Source organism: Peromyscus maniculatus, chromosome 1 (genome assembly GCF_049852395.1).
Source record: "Peromyscus maniculatus bairdii isolate BWxNUB_F1_BW_parent chromosome 1, HU_Pman_BW_mat_3.1, whole genome shotgun sequence".
In the NCBI taxonomy this organism is placed as follows: Eukaryota; Metazoa; Chordata; class Mammalia; order Rodentia; family Cricetidae; genus Peromyscus; species Peromyscus maniculatus.
Window position 1 is genome coordinate 140622664 of NC_134852.1, and position 20429 is coordinate 140643092.

General features: G+C 45.5%; 1 protein-coding gene across 15 annotated transcripts in view; it reads right to left on the reverse strand.

The window, feature by feature from the left end:
* Positions 1-20429, reverse strand: part of Fgfr2 (fibroblast growth factor receptor 2) — a 108857-nt gene that overhangs the window by 22660 nt on the left and 65768 nt on the right. For 4 of the 15 annotated variants that reach the window (XM_015995892.3, XM_076553664.1, XM_076553644.1 and 1 more), the window contains 4 exons: positions 17532-17722; positions 14976-15120; positions 12798-12994; positions 2330-2481 (listed from right to left, as the gene is read on the reverse strand). In XM_015995892.3, coding sequence (XP_015851378.1) covers positions 2330-2481; positions 12798-12994; positions 14976-15120; positions 17532-17722 — 685 coding nt within the window. Of the gene's footprint in view, positions 1-2329; positions 2482-12790; positions 12995-14975; positions 15121-16297; positions 16446-17531; positions 17723-20429 lie in introns of all 15 variants that reach the window. The other 11 variants (XM_076553653.1, XM_076553640.1, XM_076553618.1 and 8 more) reach the window with 3 other exon arrangements.

A 20429-nucleotide genomic window follows, 5' to 3' on the forward strand; every position in this document is an offset into this window, starting at 1 on the left:
ACAGACAATTATTAAGCTGTCTTCAGTATACAGCATTTACAGTAAGTACACAATGTTTTTAAAAGCTCAAGGAAAGGAAAGAAAGAAAGAAAGAAAGAAAGAAAGAAAGAAAGAAAGAAAGAAAGAAAGAAAGAAAGAAAGAAAGAAAATGAAGGGCTATGCTGAAGGCATCCCCTTTCAGTCCAGAAATAAAATTAAATTGAACATCTTGGCAGAAAATAAACATTTGCGTTGGAAAATGGTTAATTTATGTCCTATTGCCCCGTTACAAGCATAACAAACCTCTCTTTGTGTAATTTCTGCCTCCAATCTAATAAACCGCTTCTAAATAGCCTTCATTCATTGGAAACCTGCTCCACCTACATTTGTGCTAAACACCGCCTGGAAATGCACAGTGCTCAGATTTTCCACACTTAGGTACCCCTGAGTGGGAGCCGCTGGGCAACATAGACTCGCACTGTTGACTGGTGTCACAGGTGGCCAAAAATACAGACTCAACCTGAATGCTGCAAGTTTCTAACTTATGAGCACAACTCCCCAATTCAGTCTTGTATACACAGGAATGTGCACATGAACCCAGCTATTTATACAATCATACACAGCTAGGAGGCTGGCAGGGGTCGAGAGAAACATCTCTTCCTCTCTCAAAAGTCTGCAGGTAAAGAAATCGTTCTTTGTGCTTTCTCTGGTACCTCACCAGTAAAATGTCCAATAAACAGACCCTGAATGGATGAAAAAAGGAATGAATGAATGCTCTTTTCACTCTATTTTATAGTGCACAAATAAGCTGGAAATGATTTCCATTGACATAAATTGTAGGCTACATAGACAGTAACTCAGCCCTGGATTAGGGTATATGTGAAAATCTCTAAATTGGGAACCAACATGCCTGGAATTGTATGACTCAAAGACCCAAGTGAGGCCCAAGCCTCCTTCCCCTTCCTGTTAGAATTGGCCATCCAGTCTAGGGAAATCTTATCTTTGTGTACCTGAATCTCTGTATATACATACACACACACACACACAGTGTGTGTGTGTGTGTGTGTGTGTGTGTGTGTGTGTGTGTGTGTGTGTGTGTGTGTTTTAAACAAAGCACTCACAGAATCTTAGGAAGACACTGCAAATGTCAAAGTAGTGGGCTAGTTGTTTTCAAGCAAGCCGAGAGCTTACTCATGTGTATCTGATGCAGAAAGAGCCAATATTTCTACCTCCTGCTGCTCTCAAGCTGTTTAGACTCTAATCCTACAAGAAGGAAGCCACCAGCCTTCCAGGGAGCTTCACTCCCTGGAGCTAGGGTTGCTCTCTACCTGGAGGGGAGAGGCTGGTGGGCTACCATCTGCACCCCCAGCTCTGTTAAACACACCATCTCACTCAAGTTTGCAGTTCAAAGGCCTCTGGTTACAAAGACACACATAAACATGAGAGTCTGACCATCGAGAATTGTGCTCAGTCCCAGGAGGTGCAGACCGTGACCCTCATTTTATAGGCAAGACACTCAGAAGAACTGAGTCAATCCCTCAGGTCTGCCCAGCCACTGATGGGCAGAACTGGAATTCAAATCCAGCCCAGGCCCAGGCCAAATTACATGGAGTTATTCAGGCTGGGCCGAGAGACAAACAGTTCCTAGGAATGCCCATCCAAGCCTGCGTGGCAACCTTGTGCTCAGCTCATAACTAGATACCTCCCTATCAACCAATAAGCAAAAGTATTGTAAACCATAGAACTCAGGTATCAGGTGCCAGATTTGAAACTTTTCAGCCCAATATCACATGAATAACTATTAAAAACAAAACAAAGCCGGGCGGTGGTGGCACATGCCTTTATTCCCAGCACTCGGGAAGCAGAGCCAGGTGGATCTCTGCGAGATCGAGGCCAGCCTGGTCTACAGAGCGAGATCCAGGACAGGCACCAAAACTACACAGAGAAACTCTGTCTCGAAAAAATAAATAAAAACAAAACAAACAACAGCAACAACAAAAAATCCAGATCTTTAAGGCAATGTCTAGTAACCAGAAGTTGGAATGTCAGCTCTGTTTTAAAGACTGCATAACTCCATTTTTGTTCCACCTAACTCGGTCTGAATTGTCTAGAAACTTAAACAATGATAACCACATGCCATCCTGCTTGGTTACTAGGCAGAATTTTGTAAAAAAAAAAAAAAATTAATTCTTTTTTCCAGGAGTTGGTTATTCAGAAACACAATCTCACTCCTGTTGACAATGTCAGAGTAAGACCTTTGCAGCTAAAGGCCATGAAAAGAAAATGTCAATCCAATATTCCCATTTATAGCTAAGCGTTCAGTGGGGCTATGCACAGAAGAAGTACTCACTTATCTCTGGGGAACTCCCATTTCGGATCCTCTGGCAACTCATACTCGGAGACCCCTGCTAGCATTGGGGTATCTGCCGTAGAGGACAGCCGAGTCGTTATCCTCACCAGCGGGGTGTTGGAGTTCATGGAGGAGCTAGACTCAGCCGAAACCTGGATACAAAATGCAAAGAGGCAGATGTAATCCTGGCTCTACCTGAGGAGCCTGGAAGTGAGCTGGGACCCAGCCAGAGCTTCAGTTCTTACAAAGAAAGGGGAAGGAACCAGGCCAAAAAAAGAAAGAAAAAAAAAAAAGTGGACCAAAAGGAAAAGTCACAGGAAAGATCAGGTTTCCCCATAAAAATATTTAGAGAAGTTTAATCATGGCATTTCTTCTTTTCATCTTAATTTTTAAAGACAGTCACTTAAGAATGTGCAGACAGACCCCACAGGCTTCATTACCATCTTTTTGCCCCTCCTTATTCGGAGCCCTGGATGAAGAAGCTCTCCTTAGTCCTGCTCAGGCCACAGACTGACGCTGTGCTCCTAAGATTCACTAACATGCAGGCTGGGCTCAAATACAGGGTGCTGGCCAGGCATGGACAAGGTCCTAAGTTCCATTTCCAGCACCATAAAATAAAAACAAATCCCAAACGGAATCAGCAGTAGGGATTCACAAATACCTAGCAGGTGAGTTCTCCCACTGCCTTTGCCTCCAAAAAGCAAAAAGGGGATCTCAAGGAAAGAGCTGTAGGGTATGCAAGGGCATTCCGGTAACTCAAAGGTCTTTCATTCAAGGGAACCCAAGGCCCGGGCATTGGGAGGTCATTCTTCATCTCCAGTCCTTCTGAAACTTGATGATGTACATACCATTTGGTGAAAATGGGCTGGCTCTTGTCACTTTAGCTCCAGTAAGCAGGCCAGTGAACCCATGAGACCAAGAGTTGAGGGAAAGACCGTCACTCAGAACCACACGGGAAGGACCCTCTCCCACCTGGCAGCACACAGGCTTCACCAAGTTATTTTCTCACGCCCCTTGGTTTGTAGCAGCCTATGTCACAGTGTTTATCTCTTAAACACACGGTCTCTCCTTTGGTGGATGCCCGAGGAAGAAAATTTCCTCAGAGCCCTCGTGAAGGCTGTGCCTGGGTATGACCACACACTGCCTTGGTCTGACTGTGGGCTGCTGGGTACTGCTTTATTCTGGACCTCGACTGAGGCTTTGACCGAAGACACATGGAATGTTAAGGTTAGACAGGAACCATCCTGGCTTCCATCCCCTGCATGGCTGATGATCCCCAGCTGAGCAGACAAACATCTCCTCAATCCAACTGGCACAGATGAAGCCAAAGGAACTTTCCCGGGTGGATCCTAGACTCTCGTCAGAGGAACCCAGGACTTATGTTCTTCCCAGGACTGTCTCATTTGGCACACCTTTCTGCTTTTTGTAAACCCCAACCACCCTTAATGGAAGTGAGAAAAGATGCCTGAGGTATTATGTTCAAGGTTATCCTTAGCCACATAGGATCTCTGGGCTTGAACTATCTCAGAAAAAAAAAAAAAGAAAAGAAAAGAAAAAAAATATTAAAATCAAAGAGTAAGTTTTGATGTGAAATCCTATTATCATTTAAAATATACATGGGAACATTTCTGAACCTCTTGAAGTTATCTTTGGGGAAGAGGAAAGGTGGCTTTTTTTTTTTTTTTAAATGAAAAAATTCATCTGTGTGTGTTTGTATGCTTATCTGTGTGGAGGTCAGAGGACAATTTCTGAAAGTCAGTTCTCTCTTCCTACCACATAGGTTCCAGGAATCAAACTCAGATCCTCAGGCTTGGCAGCCAGCGCCTTTGTCCATCCAGTCATCTCACCAAGCCCCAAGGAGAAGCTATATCTAACTTTCATTATGCAAACAAGGCCTTTTACTCATCATGGCACAACAAAAATTGATTTTCTTTTTTAAAAGAAGGAACCAAAGGACTGATAATTTTGTAACAGAGAGCCATACCCTCAAGGTCCCAGTCTCAGAGGCAAATGCAGAAGCAAGCAGGAACAGACAGCCTGGAAACATGTGAGTTCCTCTAGAATCCACCCCCTTGGTCCCTACTAAAGCCACCAGAGTAGGAGCCACTAAGAGCCCCACCCAGAGCAAAACAGGGGATGACTCCGAAGCCCCTTCCACACCCCGCGTGGCGTCCAGCCTGCGTGGTGAGCGGTCCTCATCGGCAGGCTGCACCAGAAATCAGGAGCTTTCTGACAACGTCACGATGTCCACTTTCCACTGGCCACAAAAATACCATGAGCTTCATCCACAGGAAAGGGACTCAGAAGATTCTGGAATGGGGTTGGCCCACAGGGCTTCCCTGGAACCACCTACCTGACTAATTCTGAATCAGGGCCATAGGTTATGCTTGCAAAAAGTGTGTGATTATTCATTCGCTCATTCATTCATTCATAAGATCTTTCTGGTAGTCCTTCCACACAAACAGGCAAAAAATCATCACTTACTGTAGTAGAAATTCATGCCAGAGGATCGGAGGCAGGAAGTCACAGCCAAACTAGTAAACGTCAGCTCGGTAATGAGACAGGCCCCAGAGAGCAAAGAGTCAGCAGAGGCTGCATGTAGCTGGGACACTCTTTACAGGGCCATCAGATCAGCTTGGCCCTGCATCACTGGACCCTAAAGTTGCAGAACTAAACTGTAAGAACCCACGGTGTGCTAGGACCAGTGTGGAGGGGACACTAATTGGGAAATCTCAGGGGACCAGGGTGCTGAATGATGCTCATATTCAGCAGCTAGTGGCACATCACAGCTTCTGTGGTTTGTCCCTGAGGGTCATTGCTCACCCAGGGGAGGCTTGAAGGATGGGATGCGACCACAGGCATTTTCTGGAAGGCTACCTAAGGCTAGCAGTGGTCACCTTCGGGGAGCAAGATCAAGAATTAGGAGCAGAGTAGGAAACAGGTCTTATTCCAGAACTTTCTACATCATTTAGATTTTATTACCATGGTCTCATGTTTCTTTCGTGTTTTAGTAGAAGTTCTTTAACTAAAATATCATTTGGAATGAAACAAGCATGAACTAGGAGAAAAAGGATGGCACAGGTTTGAAATACACAGATTTCAGGTAGAAAACAGCAAGATCCTTATCTTCACCCTTCTCTTGCGCCACCAGGCTGTTTTATATGTTTCCACATCCTTCAGTGTGTGGACCCAGGGACCATCCAAGGCCAAGCTACCCCGGATCTGGTGGGCTACATCCTGGTCAATGGCACTGTGTGCTCAAGATCAGATCCCGGGTCTATAATCCACACTACCTGTGAGTCTCGGGAGGTCTCAGCCCCAGCTCACAGAGCTGGCAGGACAGAAGGAAAAGAGAACCAGCTAAAGGCCTGCTGCTGAGCTGGGCCAGCCATAGCTCATCAGAGCGCTTTGTTGTGTGGGGTTGTTCTGATGTTAGACAGGATACACTTTAATTGCAGGTCTGACTTGCAAGATGGGCCCCTCAGCTGCCAGCCAGGATGGCCTGGGGCTCCAGTAAGCAAGACATCTAACACAATGTAGGAGTTAGGGGACGGTCCTAGAGCAGAGGAAAGAAAGCTGTGGGGTAACAAAATCTTGCTCGTGAATATGACTTAGGGGGCTACCTCAAATCAGAGCGATGTCCTGGCGGGTCTGACACTAACTGCTCTCTCTGTGGAGAACCTCTGACCCGCCAGGAATAAATACCACAGCCCTGCGACACAAGTTTCCCATACACCTACACACCTTGCAATAATGCATCTCCACAAGGGTTTAATGTGGACCTTTTTCAAAATGGAAAACAGAGGGGGAAAAAAAACTGAGAATAACATGGAAAAAACCTTGACAGTCTTTGCTGTAGCCATTGCTATTAAAGTATAAAAACTTGTTTACTTGTGGGAATTGTGTTCAGTATAAAGTGCAGATTCAGATTCAGTGTACAAGTCTGGGAAATACCTTTGTAAAAAAAAAAACACACCGAGAAAGAAAGGGTAAGAAAATACCCAAAGTATCTGAACATACAGAATCTGCTCTCCCTGTCTACAGAGGGATATCTTAATTTTTCCTCCATGTATTTTACTACACTTTTAAGATCCCCTCTGGGACTGTAAAGCATGGGCTGGCTTTCTCTTCACTCCCCTTCCCTCAGAAACTCAACCTGTCTGCAGGGCTTGGCAACATCTCTGGCGGGGTTCCCCGAGGAACCCTGTGTTTCAGGGCTCCTTCCTCTGAATTGTGGCCCCACCGCCCACCTTGGAAGACATTCATTTCCTCAGAACCGACACATTACTGATTTTATTTCTTTTCTTTCTTCTTTAATTATAACTTCCCTCCTCAGATATTCTTCGATCCTTAATCTAGAAACTTCAGTTTTGGAGTTTCCCTTTCAACACACTTAAAAACATTCCCACTGTCAGAAGTAGTCACTTACAAACAATAAATGCTAACACTCTAGTAAACCATTTCCCCACCCACCCAAATCTTGGCAGGCGGTTTTTTAAAAGCCATGCACTCTTCACAGTCTCCAATTCGGCTGCCTTACATGGCGGGATCTCCTTACCACGTGCCATAAATCAAGCTTTTAACTAAATGTGCTTTTCATATATTTCCACAGTACATATGGGAGATTAAGGGAGGAAGTGGGTTTTCTCCCCATTTCTTTTTAAAGGGCCACCAAGAAATAGCGGTATCTCTTTATTCTGGATTAAGCTGAACATTCAGAGGGACCTCTCAGGTGATAGAGCAGGCAAAACCAAAGATGCAGTGGTGAGGTGAGTCATGTTTATCTTTATTCCTGAAGACGGACACATACCCTTGGACCACAGAAGATCTGAGATACCCTCCAACTTCCAGGCAGTGGATGGAGCCTTCTACATCAGAACAGAAGCCCAGGGTATACATACCTCTGCCACAAGTCTAGCTCCACACATCTCTATGGCCAAGCAGAAGGCAAGCCCCACACCAAGCTTCAGGGGACCTTTAGAGGTGGATTTTTTTTTCTCCTTCCATAACAAAAGCCGGGTTATTACTCAAGCTTCCCCTTAAACAGCCCCTACCACCTGCAGATGCTTGAATGGCCTGTCACAAAAATAAGAGCACCTAGCCCAGGAATTCTGATTAGACTTAGACCTCATCAGCAAAAGACCAGGGTAGATCAGTGTCAAAGAAGCATGTCTTTCAGAGGCTGAGAGAAAAGACAGGCTGAACCGAGGGACAAGGAAGGTGAGAGGTCCCCACGAAAGGGCAGACTCCACTTGGGTCCTTTACAACTATCCAGGTGCACAAATGTTTTCTAGAAACAGTATACTGCAGCACCGGATTGACTCCATCACGAAGGCGATTCCAGATCATGGTGTTGATTAAGCAGTGTTAAGCTGTTAAGCAGTGACCAAGTCAGAACTGACTTTCACTGACTTTGGTACACTCCCAGACTATGAATACATCGCCTTGAGAACAGCTCTGGAATCAAGCGTCCCTCCATCCCACCCTAGTAACCATATGCCACAAAGACATTATGAAATGGTTCTCTGGTTTTCTCAGCTACCCATGTCAGTGGTTAAGGCTGGGGACAGACTCACTACAGTCCCTTGTGAAAGTGGGACGTGGGTAGGTTATGGATTCATCTGGACATGGCCAATCAACAGATAGCTGAATATCTTGCCCGATGCAAGCTTCCGGCTTCAGAGGAAGAGCTGACACCCTGGGAAACACAGCACCACCTTGAGTCAGGCTTCCTCTGATCCTCTGTGCACCCATGCTCTCCCTGACAGGGATTTGTGGAAATAATGAGGAAAATTGCTCCCCTTGGACTCAGGGGTACACAAAGACCATTTCTCATTGGCCACTGATGGTCCAATTGACTCACAAGGTGCTTCTCTGGGTTGGCTACTGCCATTTAACACACTAAGTTGTGGTGATATTGTGTCCCCCAATACACATACAATAAGTCCCTAATAAACTTATCTGGGGTCAGAGAACAGAACAGCCACTAGATAGACATAGAGATCAGAAAATGGTGGCACACACACCTTTAACCCTATCACTTGGGAGGCAGAGGTCCAACCAGATCTCTGTGAGTTCAGGGCCACACTGGAAACATGTGTCAGGCATGATGACACACACCTTTAATCCCAGGAAGTGATGGCAGGAAGCAGAAAGGTATATAAGGCAGGAGGACCAGGAACTAGAGGCTTTTTAAGCTTTTAGGCCTTTATCAGCAAGTTCAGCTGAGATCCATTCGGATGAGGACTCAGAGGGATTGACTGAGAAGCTGGTGTGATGAGGTTGGCTGTGGCTTGTTCTGCTTCTCTGATCTCTCAGCATTCACCCCAATACCTAGCTCCTGAGGTTTTTTGGTTTTTTTTGTTTTTTTTTTTAAATAAGACTGTTTAAGATTCGTGTTACACTCAGCACCAAGAAGTAGAGGCGAGCAAGTAGGTGCCTCCTACAAAGTGTCCAGTCCTGGCCTTGGAAGGGACGGATGAATCCTCATTAACCGGCAGATCCCACAGGCTACTACTAGCTTGTAAACTTTCTTTTCTTTCTCCAAGCATCAAAGTTCATAAAAAGTCTCCCAAAATTAATGTTTACTAGAAAAAGGCTATAAACACTTTATTTGATAGTGAAAACACATAAAAACCTACCTTTTTGCTTCAGAAAAATAACATAAAGTGAAATATCTGCTTTAAACAAGGTCAGGGCAGGGAAGTAAACATCAAGGAGGAAGAAGAAGGGCTGAGAAGGGGATGGTTCAGTGGGTAAAAAGCCTTCCTTGACCTGAGAGCAATCTCCAGAACCTACATTACCAAAAAACAAAACAACACAAAACACCAAAAGAGCCAGGCACAGTAGCTGACAGTTGGAATCCCAACACAGAGGAGGGAGGGCCAGCCCCCGGGCTCACAGGCCAGACAGTCTAGCCTACTCGGGTAGTTCCAGGCCAGTGAGTGAGAAACTTCTCATGGAGAAAACCAAAAGGGGGAGGGAGTGGACCACACCTGAGGAAGGACACCTGAGGTTATCACTTTGCCTTAGCACACATCTGTACACACCTACACACCTGCCTGCACAAATGCGCACACACGGAAGAAACAACATGAATAAACACACCAACTTTTCTTGTTCTTAAACAAAGACAAGGATGAAATGAGTGGAGAGAGGCTGTGAGCCTCCATGCTGTGAAGGTCACGGATCAGGGCCAAGAAGATCAGACATGGACTCTAGCTGCATCATATAGGAGCTCAGGCCAACAGGAACAGAAGCCTAGCCTCTGAATGCCTGGGAGCAGCCATCCTCCAGACATCTGATTATAGGCTCATCTGTCGCCAGGTAAAGGCATGCTTGGCATCCCTGTGGAATTCACTCTGTCATTAGCCTATCTTCGGGCCTTTGTGGGACTTTTCCCTCCAGCCACAGCCCAATACCCTCTTTATCCAGGTACAAGATAAGCATCTCCTCCTCCACTCGGTGGGCTGTGCTTTGGGAAGTCCTTTGGGAAGAGCAGTACCACACTCTAGGAAACGCTGGGGTACATCAACACTTCTTCAACCCATTTATCTCTCAGAGACTAACTTATCCAGAGGGCCTGGTATTCACACACTTTCCTTATACAATGTGACCCTGCTGAAACATTTCAAAAGGATGTCGCAGCCAATGGCCAATGGGCAGGCTTTATCTGACATGAAATGGGTTCAATTTATTTTCTTTTGGCGATGCTGGGGATTGGACATGCTAGGCAAACACTCTACCACTGAGCTACAACCCCAGTCCACGAATCCCGATTTAGGCCCGTGCACTATAATAAGTGCCTGGTTTAGGCTGTGCATTTACTAACTGACAATGAATGAAAGAAAAGGGGAGGGAAAGGAGAAGAAACCCAAAATTGCCCCTTGGTTACACAGGGAATGTGAGAAAACCTGAGGGCTTAGGTGGAGATGAGGAGAGTCAGCCGGCCAGAGAGAGCGGAGAACATGATGAACCCGTGTGTCAAAGGGAACTCAAGAGCATCTGCCTTCTTCATGTGAAGCAAAAGGGAGAACATGGCAGTAGATGTTAAATTTTTTCTGTAAGAGATGATGGAGCCAACAAGTTGGCTCATCAGGTAAGAGTGCTCAACACCAAGAGCCCTACCTCTTTGATTCCTTGGAACTCATGATGGAGGAAGGCCCTGGCTCGCATGGAAGTTGTCCTCTGGCTACCATAGACATGCTATGCCATATGCCTGCCCCCATGCAAACACACACACACACACACACACACACACACACACACACACACACACACACACTACATAAACAAAACAATGTGAGAAGAGTTTTCTTTAAAAGTGGTGGGGCTGGAGAGATAGCTCAGTGGTTAAGAGCACTTGCTGCTCTTGCAGAGGACCTGAGTTCAGTTCCCAGCACCCACAGCAGACAACTTACAACTACCTGTAACTCCAGCTGCTAGGGATATAATGCCCTCTTCTGGCTTCCCAAGGGCTCCTGTACACATATGTAAATATACATACACATAAAGATGGATTTTTTTTCAAAAGATTAAATAATTTTGGGCTAATGGCCTAGCTACATCAAGTTACAGAGTTCACTTGTTTCCCCTATGACAAAAACAAATAATAGAGATGGGGACATCACTCCCTTTATTTAAACTCCCTATGCCAGAGTTCCAGTGTGGAAGATGAATGGTCCAGGGGTAAGAGATGAGGAGAGGGTACAAAAGCGTGGTATTCGGCCTAAAGCCTTAGTACAACCTGGCCAGGTGATATCTTATGATAGGACTCTCCTAGCAACTCACTGGGCAAAGAATTCACTTCAGCCCCATCTTGCTTCTCTAGTCCCACAAATGACAGCAGTGTCACTCAAAGTTGTAATAGCATTCTCAGGGGCCAGAAGGAACCCACCGGACCTCTCTGATCCCCACACTCAACACAGTTGGCCCTCGGCTCTATCGGACATATGCTCCAGATTCTATCCCAAGCCTCTGCAAGAAAACAAGGAGAGGAACAAGGCCCCAAGGACCTGCTCAGCCTGTAGTGTGAAGCAGAGTTGAGAACAGCCAGGCCTGTGTCCAAGCCACGACTGGCCAGCTGGTTCCCAGTTCCTCCCAGAACCTGTCCACAGAGAGGACCTTGCTAGCCGAAGGCCTAGGAAAGGCAGAGTTGGGTCACAGAGACTCTTAAGGTGTCATGCAGCATCACCCGAGGAAGAGTTTAAAATGCAGGCTTCCAGATCCATTCAAGATCTACTGAATAGGAATCTCTGAGGCTGAGACGAATGAATATACAATTTTAACACATACCTCCAGGTTCTGCTAAGATGCACAGTGGAACCCAGCCAGTGCTGGCCATTTCAGTTTCTACTTAAAAACTAACAGCAGTCTTATCAGAATCAAGTTCCAAATCCTTTCATAAAGATTTGCATCCACACATCCCTGGCCCTCAGTCCCCATGAACAAGCAGAAAAGAATTCAAACACTTCCTTTCCCAATTGCTTTTGAATGAACGGCACAGAGGAGGTTCTAACTTGCCGCACCGCCCCTAGAACTAGCTAGCCATCAAAGACCAAGCCCCGGGTTAAAAGTAACCTTCTCCCTGTCTCACCTAACAACCACCTTATCTGGGGGCTCAGTAGTTAATGAGTGCTTGCTGCTCTTCTAGAGGACCAGAGTTCAACCCCCACCACCCATGTCAGGAAGCCTCCAACTGCCCAGGACTCTAGCACTAGGAGATCTGACACCTCCATTTGGCCCCCACAGGCACCTGAATACATGTGCTTATAACACACACACACGCGCACGCACGCACGCACGCACGCACGCACGCACGCACACACACATACATAAAATCATCTTATCACTGAATCCCTAGCCATACCTATAACTTATATAATAATATAAGCATACAATGTTATTCTAAAAACTAAACAGATTCAGCCAAAACCCAGTTTAGAAGAAATTGCAGACCATTCTCATGCAAGCAGTAGTTCAGTTATACCTCCAGACTGTCTGTTTCTTTCTGATCTCTACTTAAAACAAAAAAGCAAACTAGAGTCTCTTTCCATTTCATCATGAGAGCTCCATCTGAATTTCCAAGCCTGTCTCATACAGGAGCAACGTATCCCAGACACAAATACCTATTCTTCCAACAGACTCCTGTCCTTAAATATTACCACCAACCCAGAGGGCACTGCCTCCAGAGTTAACTGCCCATCCCACTGAGCAGCTCTGATGTGCACACTGCTGTCTTTCTTTCCTTTAAAATTAGACCCTATCCACCACCACCCTCCACCCTCCAGCAGCACAGTGGCCTGAGTTCCAAATGCTGATTGATCTTCCGCACAGCGGCAGGTTAAACCTGCATGCTGAAGCTCACAGAAGTTAGAGGGCGATATCAAGGCAGAGGGAAAAATCTAAGAGCTGGCTGGGTGATAAAGGGGAATAAGTTTCTTCAAACTCTTTATCTACTTTCTGTTACCTGTCTTCGCAGGGGGATGCGCTTGGTCAGCTTGTGCACAGCTGGCTGGCTGCTGAAGTCCGGCTTCTTGGTCGTGGTCTTCATTCGGCACAAGATGACTGTCACCACCATGCAGGCAATTAAGAAGACCCCTATGCAGTAAATAGCTATTTCCAGGTAATCTGGGGAAGCTGTGATCTCCTTTTCTCTAACAGGCGCTAGATTGCAGATCATAGGAGAGGAACAAATAAGCAGGCCACAGAGTTAGGATACCAGAGTGATGCATCACAGTATACGTATCTCAAGGAACCATTCTGGCAATGAGTGCTTCCCCTTCAATAAGTCAATGCAGAAGGATACCCAGAGGTAGAACAGGTATGTGCTTCCTGCCTGGGCCCAACAAATAGCCAAGGGCTCCTCAGTTTATCACTGCAGCCCAGGCAGCCACCTTCTCTAGCCTCAAAGGGCATCTGCCACCAGTGAGTAGCTGATCCTAAATTGTAATGGGAGACTACAAAGCCACATTCCACTAGGCCCCTGGACAGAGCAGGATACCCAGTACACCCACCATAGGAAAGTGTGGTGATGATGTCGCTAAACATAAACCTAACTGAGGATTGTTTAAAAAAAAAAAAAAAAAAAGAGCACGTCCACTTTTGCTTCTTAGGAAACAGGGACAATGCTTTGCTGTTACTAAGGGAGGTACTTCAAGGGAAGGCTCAACAGAGCCCTAGAGAACCACAAGCTCCACATGGGGTTCACAACCATCTGGTAGGCTGGCCCAAAAAGTTTTTGTGAGTACCTTCATACAATCCAGAATATTATTCAGTTAAACAAACAAACGTATCAACCATGAGATAGTCACATATATTATATATATTATATATAAATATATAAAATACCTAACAACCACTAAATTGTTGGTATATCTGGTTATATTAACTTGTTACTGAGCCTTTAAAAAAGATGATACTGCCTGTGAATAGAGATGGGACTGATTTAGCACGTTCTTCTGTCAACTCTATTGGTCCCTCCTTGGTTCTGAAACGGTCACTCTACAAGCAGTGTATTCCCAAACATTATCATCCTCAAGCTGCATTTCCTTAAGGGGGTAGTGTTGTCAGGCAAATTGGTTAAGAAGTGCCAGTCGGGCCCTCACAGAGCACAGCATTGTAAGTACAAGCAAGCTCAACAGGAGAGGCATCTCTGTTTCAAGAAGAAATACTCACAGAGCAGATTCATAACCAAAGGGGAAGATGGGTGCAATGCTTATTCTTTTAAAGCTTATACATTTTAATCAGAGAAACAAATATTTGCAAAGACAATCAAAACTCTCAGCAGCACAGCACAAAAACAAAACTATCAATTTAATTTCATGAGCTATAAAACAAGCATGCAGTAGGCATGGGACTCTAGAAACAAGGCATTAATACTGGAGTAGACGAGCATCATGAGCTGCAGTACACGGTCTATGCAGTTTTCCAAAGGAAATGCGAGGCAATGCGTGAGAGAAGGCAGCATTTATCGAGAAAGCTGGACCAGAACAGAGGCATTGGTTAAAGACTTAGAGAGCAATGGGCTTCGCTGATGTGTATTTCTCTAGAAGGCAGAAATAACATCAAGCCCGAGATGGCATACACATGCTCCGCAGTAAAAGCGAACTGAAGTCCACACTGTTAAGGCATGCAGCAAGCCACCCGATTCCCAAAGTAACACACTGCTTCTGCACACCTACATCCAGAGGTGCTTCTCGGGCACCCCGAGAGAAATCTCTGCACTCAATTGAGATGTAAGCAAGATGGACTGAGAGGCGTCAAACCACACAAGGGATTTCAGCAAAGTGGAATTTGCAATGGGAAAAAAAAATTACTTTGAATTTTACCAAATAATTTTGACTTCCTTCTTAGGAGCAGAGGGGTGGGCTCATTGAGTCATCAGCTCAATGATTCACTAAAATTTCAAGATCCCTTTGGGGTTTACAGGTGAAATTTTACTCGACATACAAGCACGGGATCTCCTTTAATGTGAATATCTAAGGCAGTTTCTTCTCCCTGGGGGGGTCATTTTGAACATTTCTTTTCTTTGCACCTTCATGCAATGGATAAAAGGGGCTATTTCTAAGAACAGAAGCTGTGTTAATTTTATAGCAATCAACCAAGAAAAGAGGAAAAACCCACGGAGAGGAAGAGCAGTATGTACCTGGCAGAACTGTCAACCATGCAGAGTGAAAGGATATCCCAATAGAGTTACCCGCCAAGCACGTGTATTCCCCAGCATCCTCAAGAGTTACATTCCGAATATAGAGAACCTCAATCTCTTTGTCCGTGGTGTTAACACCGGCAGCCTAGAAAACAAAGGAAGCAAGAAAAGGGCTAGACAGAGGGATGATTGTGGAGGGGCCTTGGAACCGAGCGGCCTCGTACCAGCGGCTCCAGGGGGTGCCGGCCGTCAGGAGATTCCGTCTGCAGCCCATCCACAAAGCCCACAACCGAGAGAGACATGGAGAGACACTGGCCAGCTCACCTCTGCAGGCCCGTCACCACACCGGCGTCACCACCTAGACGTGCATGCAACTGAACACATGGAGAAATGAGCCCACAGAGTTCTCTTTGACTTTGTTTTCATTTGGATTTGGGGGGTGGGTTTTCAAAAAGTTTGGTGCCCAGAGGGCTAATCTGGGTTCTGGTCCGGTTGGATGCAAACTCCCATTGTGAGAAAAGGGGAGGTTCTTCTGTGTGGTGGAACAAAACACGGAAGATGAAGCTGTGGGACAGTCAGCTCACACATCCACCGGGCCCCATGGGAACCAAGGAGGTTATCTTGGTTACCAGATTTTGGTTAATTTCTCTCAGGCTAAAATCATCTTGTCTTACAGAAAAATTGGATTTTTTTTTTTTTGGTTTCCTTTTTTAATATGAATGTCTGAATGTGACTAATGATAAGTGAAAACTTCACCTTCTGCCTTCAATATCATCTAGTCACACATTCACTAGAAGATAACCAGCCTCCAGTTTCAGATAGGCTTGGGTACGGGATCAAAACAAACAACAAACAAACAAGTTTTCGTTCGTTCGGCAAATCCTATCATGCCAGCATTTCTCTCCAAAACCATTATAAAAAGCAACGTGAGCCCTGCCTAATAATCGGATGCTGCAGACTCAACAGGCGTGCAAACTGGAGGTTCTCATGGTACTCCAACCCAGTGAGCACGGGAAGTGTGCAGTCCAAACACGACAGACCAGAAAGAAGGGCTTGAAACCAGGGCGGGAGGGGGGAACGGATAATCCTCAAACACTTTGAACATTGTGGGCATTTTTCCATGGCCGCTGGCATGATGCCAGCTGCACCACCAAAGAAAGATCATTATAAATATACCAAGGCCATAAGAGTTATTCTAGAAGCTGCCTGCTGCCTCCCAAAGCACCGAGTCTTTTCAACTTCTATATCCAGTTTTCTTTAAAAATAAAACAAAACCAAAAAAAAAAAAGAAAAGAAAACCACAAACACAAAAGCATTGTTACCTTGCTGTTTGGGCAGGACAGTGAGCCAGGCAGACTGGTTGGCCTGCCCTATATAATTGGAGACCTTACATATATACTCCCCAGCATCCATCTCCGTCACATTGAACAGAGCCAGCACTTCTGCATTCGAGCTATTTATCCCCGAGTGCTAGAACAGACATAGGAAAACAATATAACGGCCAACCAGGAAGGACTCGGTGCTGCCTATGGTCCCACCACCAACACACCACAAGAAAACAATCTCCATGAATCACTTCTAAAGGGCTGCGGGAGAGGGGAGACCAAAAGTCGTGGAGTGGTGGGGAACAGCATGATCCGACAGAGGAGGTGGAGAAGGGTGAACGGTTGGTGGGATGGGTGCAGCTCTCCGGGCCGGTCGGCTTTCTCCAGCTATTTGGATCCTGTGTATTGCTGGCTAGAGAGGAGACTTTATTGGTTGAGAGTTCTTCGTTAGTCTCCTGCCACTCCCATAGCTGCATAGGAAGGCTGTTCTTTGTAAGCCCACTCCCTGCGAGCTTGGTAGACAGGCAGACATGGCTCAGAATGGACAGTAGAGACCTGGCTTACCATGGAAGCCAGGACCTGAAAACTAAAGAGGCCGAAGCCACGAAAATGCGAACTTGGGGGGAGAGGAAAAAAGGGATTTCTTTTAATGAGAAATACAGAGAAGGGAGTTCTCTTCATTCATTATTTGACAGGTACAGAAACATCCCCCCCAAGTTTACTCTCTGGACCACACAAAAGTCAAAAGAGGTGAGAGAGAATTTTTTTAAAAAGCAAAGTACTGTATCTAAAAGGTGGCTACGAAAATTTGATCCTAATAAATATGACATCAAATATCAGAAAACACAAAACAACATCAGAAGAACACGAGTACACTGTCTAGAGGTTTTCAGGTATTTCCACCTACTCCATCCCATTTACTCTGCACACTGCCTTGTAAGTGGGCACCCTGACCCCAGCTTTAAAGATGTGCATTAGAATCTCCTGTCAGACCTCAGGGCTGGTAAACAGCTGGGTTCTCTGACTCCAAGGGTAGGAGCACTTCGCCTACGTCACAGCTCCCTTCAGAAATGTTACCAGCAGGCCTAGTGCCGACCAGTTCCTGAATACACTCTACTGACGAGTCCATAAAGAGACCCATGTCGGAAATCCAGCAGGAAATCAAAGATCTGGCCAAATCCCCAAGGGAGCCCCTCACGTGTGGGCCCCTCGGGATCCAGAAAGTCCTCACCTTCAGGACCTTGAGGTAGGGCAGCCCGTCGGGCCCGTATTTACTGCCGTTTTTTTCCACGTGCTTGATCCACTGGATGTGGGGCTGGGCGTCACTGTACACCTTGCAGACGAACTCCACGTCCCCTCCGACCACCGCAGAGGCATTTGCGGGCAGTCCAGCTTGGAGGATGGGCCGGTGTGGCGATCGCTCTGACGGAGAGACGCGGTGGGAGGGGGAGAGAAAGCAATAAATGAGTTGTGTTGTCCAGAAGGCTGTCCGGGAACGCAAGCCAAAAAGGCCTCCCGTCTGCTGGCTGACTCCTCTGGAATAACACGGGGGCCCCTGTGCACAACACACAGGACTTCAAAGCGATCACTGGAGCACAACCCTTGTAAAGGACACTTATTTAGAGAATCCAGAAAAGAACACATTACGTCGCAAGTTACAGACTACCTAATGAACGAGGGGAAATTCTTTATTTTAACCATCCAGGAGACAGATGGAGCCGGTGGAAGGACACTTATTCACTTACTTGGCTTGAGATAGTGCCTGGATTCACTTTAAACACAAGCTAGACAGCAGAGGCAAGTGACATGGCTAACTCTAAAGGTCACCCTGAAAAATCAAGAGAGGTTCTTCGATGCATGATCTCTCCAAGTTCATTGCTAACATGCTCTGGGAAGTCTTGTATCCCCCTGCTTTAAAAAGCGAATTGCAAACCAATGTTCCAAGTGAGGATGAAACCAAACTAACTGAATCCCTCTCTCTATCATGACACGACTCTATTCAGTGGTCTTTTCTTTAGTTATTCATTCATTTTGCAAGTACCAAGTGTCATGATGTGCCAAGCACCAGATGTAGCTATGTAGATATTCCTTAGCTTTATCAGATGTGGTACTAAAGAAACACAGGGACAGATGCACATTTCCAGGTTAAGTTTCACAGTCTCAGAGGAGGCCCCACGGGAGGGGATGCTTGCTTGGTCCTGCTTTTCTAGCCTCAGAGAAGAATCTCAACAAAGCACACTCCTCCTTGTCTTATACCAGAAGGTTCCTCTCCAGGTGAGAGGTGTTCTCAGCAGAAATCCATAGAGGGACTGGGTCAGGCGTGCTGGCAACTACACGTGAGGTCCCTCCAGAACTAAGTAATAGCCAATTAAAAACGGACTAAGAACTTTCTCCAAAGACATCCACTAACATGGCTAACAAGCAGCTGAAACGATGCTTAGCATCCATAAAATGCATATCAAAAATATCATTAAAAATATAATAAGATCAGTACCATTAAGGGCCTGGGGAGTGAACCCCTGCACCACTTCCTGTATTAAGGTAAGTACAGGAAGTCTGGAGGAAAAAAACAAAGCAATTTATATGATCCAGTAATCCTTGTTTCAATGAGGATCTGAGACACATCTATCACATCTATTCACAACAACCAAGATTTTAATTTAATCAACACCTTCAATGCCCATCAACAGAAGAATGGATAAAATAAAGACTCTGGTCTCAAAAAAAAAAAAAAGCCAGGTGGTGGTGGTGCACGCCTTTAATCCCAGCACTCAGGAGGCAGAGCCAGGCGGATCTCTGAGTTCGAGGCCAGCCTGGTCTACAGAGCAAGATCCAGGACAGGCACTAAAACTACACAGAGAAACTCTGTCTTGAAACCTCCCCCCCCCCCCAAAAAAAAAGAACTCTGGTCTCTATATACAATGGAAAAACTAACTATCTTTAAAAAGAAGGAAATCATGCAATCTGATGCCAATTGACAGCAGGAGTAGACCTGGAAGACATCATGCTAGGCAAAATACATCAGTTACAGGACAAATACTGTGTAATCCCACGTCTAGGAGGGATGTAAAACTCTTAAATTCATCTATCATAAGAACAGAATAGTGGTGGCCAGAGATGGAGATGAGGGAAAATGGAGTGACTAATCACAGAATATAAACTTTCAGTCATGTAAGATGAATACATTCTAGAGATCTGGTCTACCTACAACTGAAGATAAGGTACTATACACTTACAGCTACATTGGGAGTACATCACACATTACTGCTCTTACAAGAGTAAAATGAATGAATGAGTAAACAAAGAATTAACAGACTGGGCTGCTGTTTGATCTCAAATACAAAAGCAGTGTAATTACAAATTTACTGGAACCTTCCTCATAGCAGCTCTATCAACAGCCACATGCACCCCAGTTACCAACCCATTCACAAATACATGCTTATACACTCCAACACTTCCCCCTTCCTTCCTCTGTCTCCAACCATGAGTTCCACTGTGCCAGCTTAACAAATTCACTTCAGACAGAGCTGGGCATGATGGCATATATCTTTCATCTCAGCACACGGGAGGCCAAGGCAAGTGGATCTCTGTGAGTTTGAGGCCAGCCTGGTCTACAGAGTGAGTTCCAGAGCCAAGGCTACAATGGTAAGACCTTGTCTCATAACAACAATAAATAGTTAATAGAAACAAGGAGAACCCCTACACACCATCACTACCAAAGCAGCCCAAGAACGGCCCCATGTTTGAGATTCCCTGTGAACTGGGCTGGAAGCGGCAAATTAGAATGATAAATCTCTAAGTCTTTCTGTGTTAGGGCCTTTCCAGTCCTGTGGAATTTGCTGAACCAAAGCCAGACCATATACAAATTGACTCTACTCCATAAGCCTGATGCTGGCCCTTAAGAAACCTTTTAAAAAGAAAGAAAAAGTTTGAGCACATTTCATTCTGGAATCTTCCATCACTTCATAGACACCTACATTTCCATACAATAAAGATAAAAATTTCAGAGCTCCCCAAAGAGCCATTCATCTGCTCCTTTATCACCCATGTAGGCTGAGCAAAGAACAGAGGAGTTGGACTATTCATTTTTGTGATTGGAAAACAAAAATCTCAAAGCTCCCTTCATGTC